General features: G+C 41.0%; 2 protein-coding genes and 1 long non-coding RNA gene across 10 annotated transcripts; 1 reads left to right on the forward strand and 2 right to left on the reverse strand.

Annotated features, from left to right (window-relative positions):
• Positions 1 to 948: 948 nt before the first annotated feature.
• Positions 949 to 4715, forward strand: LOC129605087 (uncharacterized). Its single transcript, XR_008696591.1, has 2 exons — positions 949 to 1219; positions 3683 to 4715. It is a non-coding gene; the product is annotated as an uncharacterized LOC129605087 (long non-coding RNA).
• On the reverse strand, positions 1912 to 6541 carry LOC121202698 (uncharacterized). Of its 7 annotated transcripts, none has more exons than XR_008696588.1 (4): positions 4171 to 4310; positions 3624 to 3983; positions 2529 to 3348; positions 1912 to 2477 (listed from the first exon to the last, which is right to left on the reverse strand). XR_008696588.1 is itself a non-coding variant. In XM_041073592.2 (4 exons), the coding sequence occupies exons 2-4, from the start codon at positions 4223 to 4225 to the stop codon at positions 3053 to 3055; spliced, it is 711 nt and encodes a 236-aa protein (XP_040929526.1). In that variant the 5' UTR covers position 4226; positions 5135 to 6541; the 3' UTR covers positions 1912 to 3052. The 7 variants fall into 7 exon arrangements, 6 of the variants coding, with proteins under 6 accessions (XP_040929526.1, XP_055370304.1, XP_055370305.1 ...); XM_041073592.2 differs by adding an exon at positions 5135 to 6541 and having other exon boundaries at positions 1912 to 3348; positions 4171 to 4226; XM_055514329.1 differs by adding an exon at positions 4712 to 5128 and having other exon boundaries at positions 1912 to 3348; positions 4171 to 4226.
• Positions 6542 to 7014: 473 nt separating this feature from the next.
• On the reverse strand, positions 7015 to 9640 carry LOC114867660 (uncharacterized). Of its 2 annotated transcripts, none has more exons than XM_029170522.3 (4): positions 9427 to 9640; positions 8495 to 8550; positions 7720 to 8079; positions 7015 to 7470 (listed from the first exon to the last, which is right to left on the reverse strand). In XM_029170522.3, the coding sequence occupies exons 2-4, from the start codon at positions 8547 to 8549 to the stop codon at positions 7223 to 7225; spliced, it is 663 nt and encodes a 220-aa protein (XP_029026355.2). In that variant the 5' UTR covers position 8550; positions 9427 to 9640; the 3' UTR covers positions 7015 to 7222. The 2 variants fall into 2 exon arrangements, with proteins under 2 accessions (XP_029026355.2, XP_029026354.2); XM_029170521.3 differs by having other exon boundaries at positions 7015 to 7473; positions 9427 to 9633.
• Positions 9641 to 12656: the final 3016 nt, after the last annotated feature.

Genomic DNA, 12656 nt, shown 5'->3' on the forward strand with positions numbered 1-12656 from the left:
TATCTCACTGTGGTTCTGTGTTTAATGTTCTCATCTGCAGTTTCTACAGTCACAGCTGTGACTGTGGACAGATGGAGCCTGATTCCTTCAATCCAATCCAACTTTATCAGGAGCACTTTAAAATCAACACAAAGTGCTGTACACACTTTAGATAAATGTACATATATAATATATATACACATAAACACATACACACTTACCCGCAGGTGGATGGGTTTCATTTAGAAAAAACAAAGTCAATACATAAACGTTTGAATAACTATAAACTGAGGGGATTTGTTAAGAGACAATGTTATTTGTGCGCTAAATTGTATTTTATGCGTAGTGCTGTTATTTGAGTGTTTTTATTGTTTTACGTCAATGGGAGGAGTTACATTTTTTGCTTCTGTTGGGAATTTATTTTGATTAGCAGAGTTGTCACATCAAGGAGGATGTAGACGTAAGTTCCTCCACTTCTGGCAGCAACCGAGGGTTCCAAGCCCAGCAGAACCAGAGGGTGGAGTCCACAGGTGTGTGGACTATTGAGGCAGTGGGATTGTGTTTTTCTGGTTGATGACCTTTTGTTCCCAGATATTTCGTACAGATGGAGCAGAAGAGGAACGACAGCCCCTCCTGCTTAAACCTTAAAGAACAAAAATCAGCCTGACTTATTAACTGATGAAATTTGATGAATAGAATTAAAGCAAACTGAAAAAACCTGTGTCCGTGTTGCCAGATGGGTAATGTAGAAATGTTGTACTGTCCCTTTAAAATGATTGTATTTTACTCAAACTATTGTATGAAGTAAAAACAACTTTAAAAATCAGAGTTTATTTAAAAACAAACTATTATTTGTTTAAAATAGCCTCAACTTCACCGGGACAGTGGGTTGCTCCTCCCAGTTAAACCCAAAGTTTAACTGACTGCGCTCCACGGCGCTCCACATGCACAGCGCATGCGCAACACTTATAGTTATAAGGAGCGGAGGACCGGGGCGGTGTGACTGTTGCTTACTTCACGACTGGACCACCACTTCACCACTTGCTTGCTTCACCACTGGATCGATCACCACTGGATCGATTGTAAACGTGAAGGAGAATATGTTGGAAAATAGTAATAGTGCCTCTTGCACACACTTTACCTCACTTTCACTCCTATATCTGCTCTGCTCTTTAATCAAGATTCTTTTCTTCGAGTCAGAACCAGAGGATCCAAAACAACCAAGTAGCTCAGCATCGAGGTTAGTGACATAAATGTTCTCAGCTTTGACTCGGTCGGAAGAGGTTTCTGACTTAACCGTAATATGCAGAGTGACGGCATGAGAATACGAGGGGCAAAAATGCACAGCGCTCGGTGTCAACCAGAGAAGACGGGAGGTCTTTTTTAGTCCTTTTAATTAGAATCTTTTATAGTTTATAGGTTCTTCCCTCACACTTTCAGCTACAGGCACCGTTTAAATACAAACTGTTCAGGTACTTTAAGGAGAAGTGTGGACATATTCAACTTTTTCATATCTAATTTTTGAATTTTTTTTAATATTAAGCTATTTTTAACATTTTCCATTCTCGAACAGAGCAGGTGTATGTAACCCGCCCTCTCGGTCTCTGTCGTGCGTCGTGCTTGGAACGTCCAGACCCCTCCGGCTGTCTGCGCTGTGTTCTGGTCGTGATTTGTGTGGTGTGGGCAGCACACAACGCACATAGTCGCGATCGCGTGTCGGGTTGGTGAGTCGGGTGCGCTCGAAGCGAAACGGAAATGGGCGTTTTTCTTGCTTTCGTTGTATCTGTTTTATGGGCGGAGCGAGGTGACGTAGCATTAACGGGAGAATTTAGTTCAACCAGTGGTGAAGAGTTCCACCTCCTCAGATCAGGAATCAAACTATTGGATTTGAATCGCTCCTAAATCTGGGATAACTAAGCTTTCCTCACACCATAACACAATAAACATGTAATGATCACTTTGACACTCAAATAAGCAGAAAGGTCAGAATGGTTAAACAGCAATATTAAATGCATAGAACATTAAGGTCTTATATGTGGTCCCTTAAAACGCTGTAACAAATGAAATGTTATTCATGATGACTGGTCTTGTTTTATGTAACACCCAGTAAACACTAAAACATACACGAATAATAAATGCAAGCAAAATCAAATTATAAATGACCTAATCTGGACATTACTAATTAAACAATTGTAACACCTGAAAATGTAATACAATAATGAGGATACCTAATTGTAGCTGGTGGAAATAGTCTATGTGTATGTTGCACAGATTAAAAGAAGTAAAGAAGGTGAGTCTCTCTATTTCAGCTTTGTGTCTATACACAAAGGAAAGCATGGCGATAAGTTGAAGTCCCTTTGTAACTTTAGGAATTTCCTGGCAAATCTGTAGATCAGGCATTAAACGTCGCACAGAAACCAATCTGATACCAAATGAAAACATTTTGTCCACAGAATACAATGGCATCAGTTTCATGGAAGTTGAAAGTTCTGGTGCATCTGAACCAGAACTTGTGTCCAAATGAAGTCTTTTGTTCTCTTAATGAGCACATTCCACACTTTATGGCTGGTGGTCCCAGTTCTGGGAGAGGCAGCTTCTTGGTGATAAATGTGACAGCCTGACTTTTGGCATGATAAGCAGAGGTGGAATCCTGAGGGATTTACAGGTAGATCAACAAAGTGGACTCATGGTTCTTTGATATGGACATTTGAGATGTTGGCGTCAATTGGTGCCTGTGGTGATAGAAAACAGTCTCCTGTTGTGGAGAAAGGTTTAGGGTCCCTTATCTCTGGGGACAGGAGAGGACGTAGAGGCTCTTCAAAGGAGGGAGTTAAGATCACATGTAGGTCAGGTTACTTCAATCCAGACGTGGATTGCTACAAGTGCTAAATTACTGTACATGTTACACACAGAGAAACAGAGACACCTACACTTACTCAAACTGTCAGACACCATACAACATGGAAACACAGCAGGGAAGGTTTGAGTGGCAGGAACTGAGGGTGGATCCAAACCCAGGTTTGTCTTTGAACTCTGGCTCAACAGAAGAGTTTCAACCTGACATGGAGTAAAATTATGAAACGTCTTGTAGCCTTAAGCCTGAGGATAAGTTTTCTATGGGTGTAAATGCTGATGTTGAAGCACAGTTCAAAATGTTCTGTTCACCAACAGTGTTTTTGTGTGTATATGAAACTTCTTGATCAAAGACAGAAACATCTGTCTTCCAGAGGTTTAGTTTTGATAGGACAATGGAAAAACAGAACAGTAGAACACAGACAAACAGCACCAATGCAGCGTAAAGACCTGTTCTTCCCCGGTTCGCTGGTTCTGGACTTACTGTTGTTTGAGCTTTGTGCTGATCAACAGCTGCTGTAAAGAACATGGGGAAAATAATCACTGTGTCTTCTCTACATGTAATTTATCAAATGTGTTCAACAAGTCCACAAACGTCAAACTTTACACTGCTCCAGGTCAGGAATTATATATGTCCAATATGTCCAGCTTGAGTTTGAATCATTAGATTCACTATGTTTCTGTTTTCAACATATAATATAATAATAGATTAGAACTATTTAACGCATTATTAGAAGCTCAGTCTGTAAAGCATCATCCTGAAAATCAACAGTAACATTGGACCAACTCACCAGTGACGTTGAGTCGACATACGTCCATGTTCCAACCATCTGATGTTCTGATGTTACAGTAATAGCGTCCTGAGTCATCAGTCCTGAGTCTGGACACTTGGAGTCTGATCCGTCCTTCTCTGAGCTCGTCTCTGTCAAACTGGACTCGTCCTGAAAACTGTTGATCCTGAGACTCTGAGACCTCAACACCTCCATGGAGATGAAACAGGACTGAGACTCTGAGATCAGTCACCAGCTGACAGAAGATGTAAACTGAGGTGATGGACACGTCAGGTTTGGGTGTGAAGGTCCACTCCAGTGTGATGCTGTGGTTCTGCTCTGCCTGATAGTGGGTCTGGGTCACATTCACTACTAATGATCCTGTGGAGCAAACACACAGAACTTTAACATGTGAGTGTTTATGCTCAGTGCTGACAGAGGTTTAGTTCTATTTAATGTTAACTGTACTGTTAAATCCAGATGAAATGTGAATCAGTGAATTAGTATCTTTTGGTGATTTGGTACAAAAACATTTATTCTGTGCTGGACAGTGAAGATGTGAACAAACCAAAGATGCATGAGATGAAGCTGATGAGCAGCAGGATCCTGAAGATCATCTTCATCCTGTTAAAGGAGACAGAAAAGAATCAACACCTGAAAAAAAGGAAGCAGTTTGTTGTTTGGATCTAACTTTGTACGTCTCTTTACATTTTGTATTGTAGTGGTTTTAGAGACTGTGGGCCGATCTAGTGGGATCTGTATGTTGGTTTAGGGCGGGGGGGCTGCGTGTGACCTCAGGGCACATGCTTTGATATCGCAGGGAGTTTTTAGCAGTGGTGTGTGATACTGCATGCTTTGGTGTTGATCCGATACCAAGTAAATACTGGACCAGTATTGCTGATATCGATACCAACACTTTTTGACAATTAATGCATTATTAAATATGAATACACTTTCATGGCTTTTATATGTTTGTGTTTTGTTTTAAATTGTATTATTAATTTAATAAAACTTAGACAGAAGTTCAACTGTGTTTAACGGCCTGTTTGCAGATTGTACCGGTTGCCGTTGTTTCATTTTCGGCTTAAAATATAACCACATTCTCCTACTCTTTCTTGCTTCCATCCTCCTGCTTCCTCTGTGTCCTCCTGTTGTTTGCTGGGTCGATGAGTCACGTGAGGTCCTTACGTAAGACGGAGGGGCGTTGGCTGTCGCTCTGGCATGCGCGCTGTTTACAGGCGCCTACTTACCGTTGATATATGAAGTTAGTTAACAAATCGCGGAAACATATTTAACAGGGACAAAAAGAAAAGCGGAGAGATGGAGATAATGAGACAAACGCACGTCTCCCGACAGTTAAGACACGAAAACATGTCGAAGCGTCTGTAGCGCCTGCTTCACTGTGACTACGAGGAAAGTCTAAAAATAATGGCAGCAAACAGCATGAAGCCAAACAAGTTAAGGCGTCAGTTAAATGCATTAAAATCACGCTGATCAACTTAGTTTTTAAGCCAAAACATGCAGAATATTACCAAGAACCGTCCCGCTGTAGGTCAGTTCTGCAGTCAATGACCGCAACTTCTGTAGGAGGATTTTCTGGGGATTGGACTGGTTCCAGTGACCTTCTGTGGACCGATATCTCGTTACATGTTAAAGACCCATGACTGAATCAGAAAAGACGGGACAAGGTTCAGTAATTCTTTATTTTTACATTAAACAAATATTAGAATATCAACAAAAATTCTGATTGTTTTACAAACAATTTGCCAAACCATGAAAAATAGTATTCTTCCATTTTTAGACAAAATTCAATTTGACGGTCTCTGAGTTGATGATTCCGGTTTCAAAACCTAAATTGGGTTCAGTTTAAGTCAACATTCCAGGTTTGTTCTTCTGTTTAAGATCAAAGTCATCATGGCTGTTACAACTTTAACAGTGTTTCATATTATCTAGTTTATAAATAATAGACAACAAGAAAGTGAGTTTTATTTCACCAGTGCAGTCATAGGTCATTAACAGCAGCAGCTTCACAGGGCAGAGACCAGAACCGGTGCTTTGGATCCTCTAGTGGTTCTGTTGGACCTGCTGGACAGAAAACCTTCATGTTTCCACCTGATCACAGCTACATGAGCTCACAGCATCCAGCTGTTCCAGCGCTGACATGTTAGTAGAGGCTGGTTTACTGGTGGATGTAACATGTTGGTGAAACAAATCATGTTTTATTCAGGTTCCTGTTAAACCTGAGTCACTGCAGCAGATCCTCAACTTCACAGGTTGATTCTGTCTGACCCGCCTTCAACAGCAGCTGCTGTGGTGGAAATTTTCCATAAAGAAGCAGATGAGAGAGTTGTCCTTTTGTGCAATTTATTGAAATAATAAAAAAAAATAAAAATAATGGGGAAAGCAAATAAAAAGCATGGATGTTGATCGTGCACATCAACAAACCAAAAACCAGCTGGGGAGATCAGTGCACACACCACGAAGGTGTGATGCAAAGAGCCCACGATCCTCAAGTTGCTTCTGCCTTTTAACCCCTTTCTCTGGCTCTGGTGGAATGTCTCTCTGCAGCAATGGAATTGTTTGTGCCACCTTATCTCGCTGTGAGTGAGAATGTTTGCTTTCTCACTTCTGCATCATCATGTCTTGTTATCCAAAGGAAGGAACACCGAGCTTCCAAGACAAGATGCATTGGCTTTAACAGCCTTGGGTCTGGTGGGGAGTCAGATAGGATGGAGCCAGAGTCCGGGTGTAAAAGACAAACATATATCATAAATTATTAGTCAGTCAAATGGAACATCAGATGTTTAGACTTGATGTACGACAGCACAAGAGATTAGTTGTTTGTGTGAGAATGTTCAGTATTGCACCTAACCAGCACATGATGAGTGTGTTGGATAAGAAATAGCACAAGGCAACATTTTTCCATTACAGACGTTTGACTGCTTTAAAGGTGATGCTGTATCGTTTACACTTTGGAGCTGTGTTCAAACACTGAGGTGATGAAAGCTCTGAGAGCCTCAGTGTCTCAGTAGAACCATGGACCTGCTGCTCCCAGTGTCCACAGCTGTTCATTCAGAGCCTTCAGTGTTTGTGTTCAGCTCTGACATCTAATAACACAGTTTGAACCTTTTACCATTGAACCAGTGGTGGGAATAAGTTACAGTTTAACTTCTGTCAGTACAGATTCACTTGTTACCAGCTGAGTCGTTTCTATCAACTACTTTATTATAACGCCAGGATCAAATGTGTCTTTTTGCTTCTTCTCGCTGAGACGGAGGTTTACGCTAAGATTAATACTATGATGTTGTAGCTTCACCTTGTGGCTGTGGTGTGTAAGTGTTAGATTCAGTGCATCAGTTTGATTCATCATTCAGTTTTTAGTTTTTTTTAGAAACAACCCACACACACAAACTCATAGTAAAAAATAAGAGTTTATTTACAATATGTGTAAATAATTGTCAAAGTGCTAAATTACTGTACATGTTACACACAGAAACAGAGACACCTCCACTAACTCAAACTGACAGACACTAGAGAACATGGAAACACAGCGGGGAAGGTTTGAGTTGTACACAGAGCCTGAACTTTGTCTCATCCTGAGGCTTAGTTCTTTTTTTTGTTCATTTATTAGTGAAATTGGTAACTTGTAACTTGATGGAAGTGTAGGGTCTTTTTCTGGTTTTTGAAGCAACCTTATGAAGTTTAGTTCTGATAAGTTTAATTCTGTTAGGACATAGAAAAAATGAGAACAGTAGAACACAGACAAACAGAGCTGCTGCTGTCAGCACCAACGCAACATAAAGGCCTATTCTCCTCCAGTTCTCTGGTTCTGGACTCACTGTTGTCTGAGCTTTGTGCTGATCAACAGCTGCTGTAAAAAATATGGAAAACAATAATCACTGTGTGTCTTTGCTTCCTGTAATTTATCAAATGTGTTCAACAAGTCCACAAACGTCAAACTTTACACTGCTCCAGTCAAAAATTACAATATGTTCAGCTTGAGTTTGAATCAATTGATTCTCTATGTTTCTGTTTTCAGCATGAGTTAAATCATTATTAGAAGCTCAGTCTGTAAAACATCATCCTGAAAATCAACAGTAACATTGGACCAACTCACCAGTGACGTTGAGTCGACATACGTCCGTGTTCCAACCATCTGATGTTCTGATGTCACAGTCATAGCGTCCTGAGTCATCAGTCCTGAGTCTGGACACTTGGAGTCTGAGGCGTCCTTCTCTGAGCTCGTCTCTGTCAAACTGGACTCGTCCTGAAAACTGTTGATCCTGAGACTTTGAGACCTCAACACCTTCATGGAGATGAAACAGGACTGAGACTCTGAGATCAGTCACCAGCTGACAGAAGATGTAAACTGAGGTGATGGACACGTCAGGTTTGGGTGTGAAGGTCCACTCCAGTGTGATGCTGTGGTTCTGCTCTGCCTGATAGTGGGTCTGGGTCACATTCACTAATAAAGATCCTGTGGAGCAAACACACAGAACTTTAACATGTGAGTATTTATGCTCAGTGCTGACAGATGTTTAGTTCTATTTAATGTTAACTGTATTGTTAAATCCAGATGAGATGAGAATGAGTGAATATCAGCCCATAATGTTATTATACTAAAGTATGTATTACCATTATTATAGTAACTATATATAGTTAGTATAGTATAGTATTAGTATAGTATATAGTATAATATAGTTAATGAACCTACGTAATTACATGTTACAGTAGGAAAAATAAATGACTTAGAAATAAATAGTTATGTTTTGTTTGTCTTCATGAGTTTATTAGGACACTAACATTTAATGAAGGAGGATTTTCACAGAATCTCCATCTGTTTGTGATTTGGTACAAAAACATTTACTCTGACAGTGAAGATGTGAACGAACCAGAGAAGCATGAGATGAAGCTGATGAGCAGCAGGATCCTGAAGATCATCTTCATCCTGTTAAAGAGACAGAGAAGAATCAACACCTGATGAAGAAGGAAGCAGATTGTTGTTGTAACCTTTTCCATTTCTTGCGTTTTTGTGCTTGAACTGAAACCTGCCGTGCAGTGAATTTATGTTTGAGTTTAATAAATAATGTGTGTTAAACTTTAGATTCTGTTTGGGTCGTGCATTTGGGGTATTCGCTCTCCTCAGGTGAGCCTGAAGGGTTACTGGGCGTGTTATTAGCGCGGCGGGTCCGTGATGTGCTGGATGCACGTTGGCCGCTCAGTCAGAGCGCGTTTCTCCTCCCGGCTCCATGAGAGCTGTAGGTGGCTGTCGTTCCTCCACGCCACTGCAACTCGCCCCGCCGGTTCGGAACTGACGGGGCGAGTTCGGTTTACGGTTCCGTACGGTCTCTTGTACAGTACTAAGCCGTAAACCGTACACTTGCTGATTTACTGAACTAGCGTTAACAAAGAAAAAGGAAGATTGTTATTCATCACGGGGCGGTGGTTCAGTGGATACCGTCGATTCACAGCGAGAAGGGTTCGATCCATACAGTTACAGTATGACCTGGTAGTTTTGAATACTAATAAATCTAAACTATACAGTAAAAATACACAGATCTTTATTAGAGGACGGTTTTTCTATATATGCAATATTTTGTTTCGTAGTTTTCAATATTTTGAACAGACCAGACGCTTCGCTATGAAAAGAGGAAGTCGCGACGAGCCTGTTTTGTGCTCTGCTGTAAAGCGCGTAATAGGGGCGCAAGACGTTTCTGAAGCGCGGCTGGCTGAACGACGGATGAACGAACGACAGCTCACTTGACCGCAGTCGGTTAAGACGGGCCAAAAGCAGCTGAGGGACTAAAAGCTGATGCGCACCTACCTCGACCACAACTGCTGTCAGTCCCACCTCACTCGATCAACGGTCCAGGTAAGAGCCGGTTGTAAAACACAATCGCTCAAAAGCGCTGCACATAAAAGGGATCCCATAGCCGCCTTAATTACCAGCTGTTCCTCTCTCGGCGCGCGCAAACACACACATTGTCAGTCAACACTGGTTGGTTCACATTGTTGACTGACACTGTGAATGAACTGGTTGGTTCACATTGTTCACTGACACTGTGGACAAAGATGAAATCACTACGTTAGAACCCAGGACTTTGGCGCCAGCAACGCAACATTTACACCACTAGACCAAACGTTGTTGAAGGTTAAAGTTATCATGGCTGTTACATAAGCATTAACAGCGTTTTGTATGTTAACAATGACTAGAAAAAATATAATTTTTTTATATTAGTCAACAAGAAAACAGGTTTTACTTCACCAACACAGTCAATCACTGTATTTACAGTGTGTGATGAGGAACATGAGGCTGTTTGTTGAACCAGTTTTCACCTGCAGCTCCAACATTAATTGATTTCCTTCATGTTCACTACCTGTGTAAAACTAGTCCAACTGTGGCATGAGGACAATGAGCAGTGAATGGGTCAGAGCTGGACTGCAGAGAGCACAACAGGTCATTAACAACAGCAGCTTCACAGGGCAGAGACCAGAACCGGTGCTTTGGATCCTCTAGTGGTTCTGTTGGACCTGCTGGACAGAAAACCTTCATGTTTCCACCTGATCACAGCTACATGAGCTCACAGCATCCAGCTGTTCCAGCGCTGACATGTTGTAGAGGCTGTTTACTGGTGGATGTAACATGTTGGTGAAACAAATCATGTTTTATTCAGGTACCTGTTAAACCTGAGTCACTGCAGCAGATCCTCAACTTCACAGGTTGATTCTGTCTGACCTCTATGATCTGCCTCAGTATTAACTTTAACTAGAAGTGAAAGTGAAGAAAGAAAGAAGTGAAAATCTTCCTGATCTGGTGATTCAACATTTGAAGGTTTTAGTTCATTTCCTACTGTTTAATGTAAATGTTTACATTCAGAGTGAAACTGTTTAGTGTTGGAGTAATTAGACATTGCTGTTAAACTGATTCATGGTTGGAGCATTAGCATAGAAATACAAAAGTCTGTTGTGAAACTGATCTGAAACGAGACTTAATAAACAAACAGAGCAAGTCAAGAGAAGTAAGACAGAACAGAGGATGTGGGTGGAGAAAGTCAGAAGGAAGGATCTACTGGTTACTGTACATGTCTAGATCCAGGTCTGACAAACAATATAAAGAGTTTTAGTTTCTTATCTGTATTAATGACCACGCCTTCTTTGGACTGAAGCTCCACCCAGAGAAACATAAAAGCAGAGACGGTCCCTAAAGCGAAGGAAAAACAGGCGCTGAAACACTGGAGAGCTCAGCACTGAGGTTAGTGACCTAAATGTTCTCAGCTATGACAACTGTGACTGTGGTTATTTCATCTCATAAACAGGCCTGTCACCTTTCCACATCTCTCTGCTGATGTGTTAGTTAGCTGCTTAATGACTGAACACACCTGCTCAAGGTGATCTGTAATCGCTGGAGTCGGGATTTCCACTGCTGCTCCACAGGCATGGTCACGGAAAGTGGAGGTGGAGCTCTTCTTAGTGCGGAGTTCTCTTGTTTTTTCAGTTCCTATTTCTTTCTGTGTGAAGTGCTCCCGTGTGCTCCTATGGGTGCAGACAGTGCCCAAATCAGTGTAAGTTTAAATGTTGTGTAGCAGGTTTTCCAACTGTTTTGCAACCCTAAGGCAACACATACTTTATACCACAACGGACTGACACACAAACTTTAACACCACCACAGAACGGCAATTTACACCAACAAAAACAGAGGAACTGAAAGAGTGGAGACTTCATCACTAAGATTAGTAACTTAAATGTTGATAGCTGTGACAATTGTGTTTAGAGACCAAGATATTTTGAGAAGAGAGTAGCACTTAACAGCCACTTTTCCAACTCTCTTGCTTCCAACTAAAACTTCCAAACAACAAACTGCTTCCTTTTTCTCAGGTGTTGATTCTTCTCTGTCTCCTTTAACAGGATGAAGATGATCTTCAGGATCCTGCTGCTCATCAGCTTTATCTCATGCGTCTCTGGTTCGTTCACATCTTCACTGTCCAGCACAGAATTAATGTTTTTGTACCAAATCACAAACAGATAGAGATTCTGTGAAAATCCTTCTTCATTAAATGTTAATGTCCCAATAGACTTATGAAGACAAACAAAACATAACTATTTATTTCTAAGTCATTTATTTTTCTTACTGTAACATGTAATAATGTAGGTTCATTAATTACTATCATAATGGTAATACATACTTTAGTATAATAACATTATGGGCTGATATTCACTCATTCACATCTCATCAGGATTTAACAATACAGTTAGAATTAAATAGAACTAAACCTCTGTCAGCACTGAGCATAAACACTCACATGTTAAAGTTCTGTGTCTTTGTTCCACAGGTTCATTAGTAGTGAATGTGACCCAGACCCACTATCAGGCAGAGCAGAACCACAGCATCACACTGGAGTGGACCTTCACACCCAAACCTGACGTGTCCATCCCCTCAGTTTACATCTTCTGTCAGCTGGTGACTGATCTCAGAGTCTCAGTCCTGTTTCATCTCCATGAAGGTGTTGAGGTCTCAGAGTCTCAGGATCAACAGTTTTCAGGACGAGTCCAGTTTGACAGAGACGAGCTCAGAGAAGGACGGATCAGACTCCAAGTGTCCAGACTCAGGACTGATGACTCAGGACGCTATGACTGTAACATCAGAACATCAGATGGTTGGAACATGGACGTATGTCGACTCAACGTCACTGGTGAGTTGGTCCAAAGTTACTGTTGATTTTCAGGATGATGTTTTACAGACTGAGCTTCTAATCATGATTTAACTTATTCTAATCTATTATTATATCACATGCTGAAAACAAAAACACAGTGATTCTAATGATTAAAACTCAAGCTGGGCAGTTTTTGACCTGGACCAGTGTAAAGTTTGACGTTTGTGGACTTGTTATCTGCATCTGATAAATTACAGAGAGAAGACACACAGTAATTATTTGTTTTCCATGTTCTTTACAGCAGCTGTTTATCAGCACAAACCTCAGACAACAGTGAGTCCAGAACCAGAGGACCAAGGGAGAACAAGCATTGTAACTGCATTGGTGTTTTTTATCTGTTTTC

This window comes from Betta splendens, chromosome 13 (assembly GCF_900634795.4).
Source record: "Betta splendens chromosome 13, fBetSpl5.4, whole genome shotgun sequence".
NCBI classification, from domain to species: domain Eukaryota; kingdom Metazoa; phylum Chordata; class Actinopteri; order Anabantiformes; family Osphronemidae; genus Betta; species Betta splendens.

Excerpts from the sequence above, each read along its gene's own strand:
- LOC121202698 (XM_041073592.2), bottom strand. The coding sequence starts at position 4,225 with ATGAAGATGATCTTCAGGATCCTGCTGCTCATCAGCTTCATCTCATGC. Across the intron at positions 3,984-4,170 it reads CTTCATCTCATGCATCTTTG|GATCATTAGTAGTGAATGTG; the intron begins GTTTGTTCACAT and ends TTTGCTCCACAG. Across the intron at positions 3,349-3,623 it reads ATGTCGACTCAACGTCACTG|CAGCTGTTGATCAGCACAAA; the intron begins GTGAGTTGGTCC and ends TGTTCTTTACAG.
- LOC114867660 (XM_029170521.3), bottom strand. The coding sequence starts at position 8,549 with ATGAAGATGATCTTCAGGATCCTGCTGCTCATCAGCTTCATCTCATGC. Across the intron at positions 8,080-8,494 it reads CTTCATCTCATGCTTCTCTG|GATCTTTATTAGTGAATGTG; the intron begins GTTCGTTCACAT and ends TTTGCTCCACAG. Across the intron at positions 7,474-7,719 it reads ATGTCGACTCAACGTCACTG|CAGCTGTTGATCAGCACAAA; the intron begins GTGAGTTGGTCC and ends TATTTTTTACAG.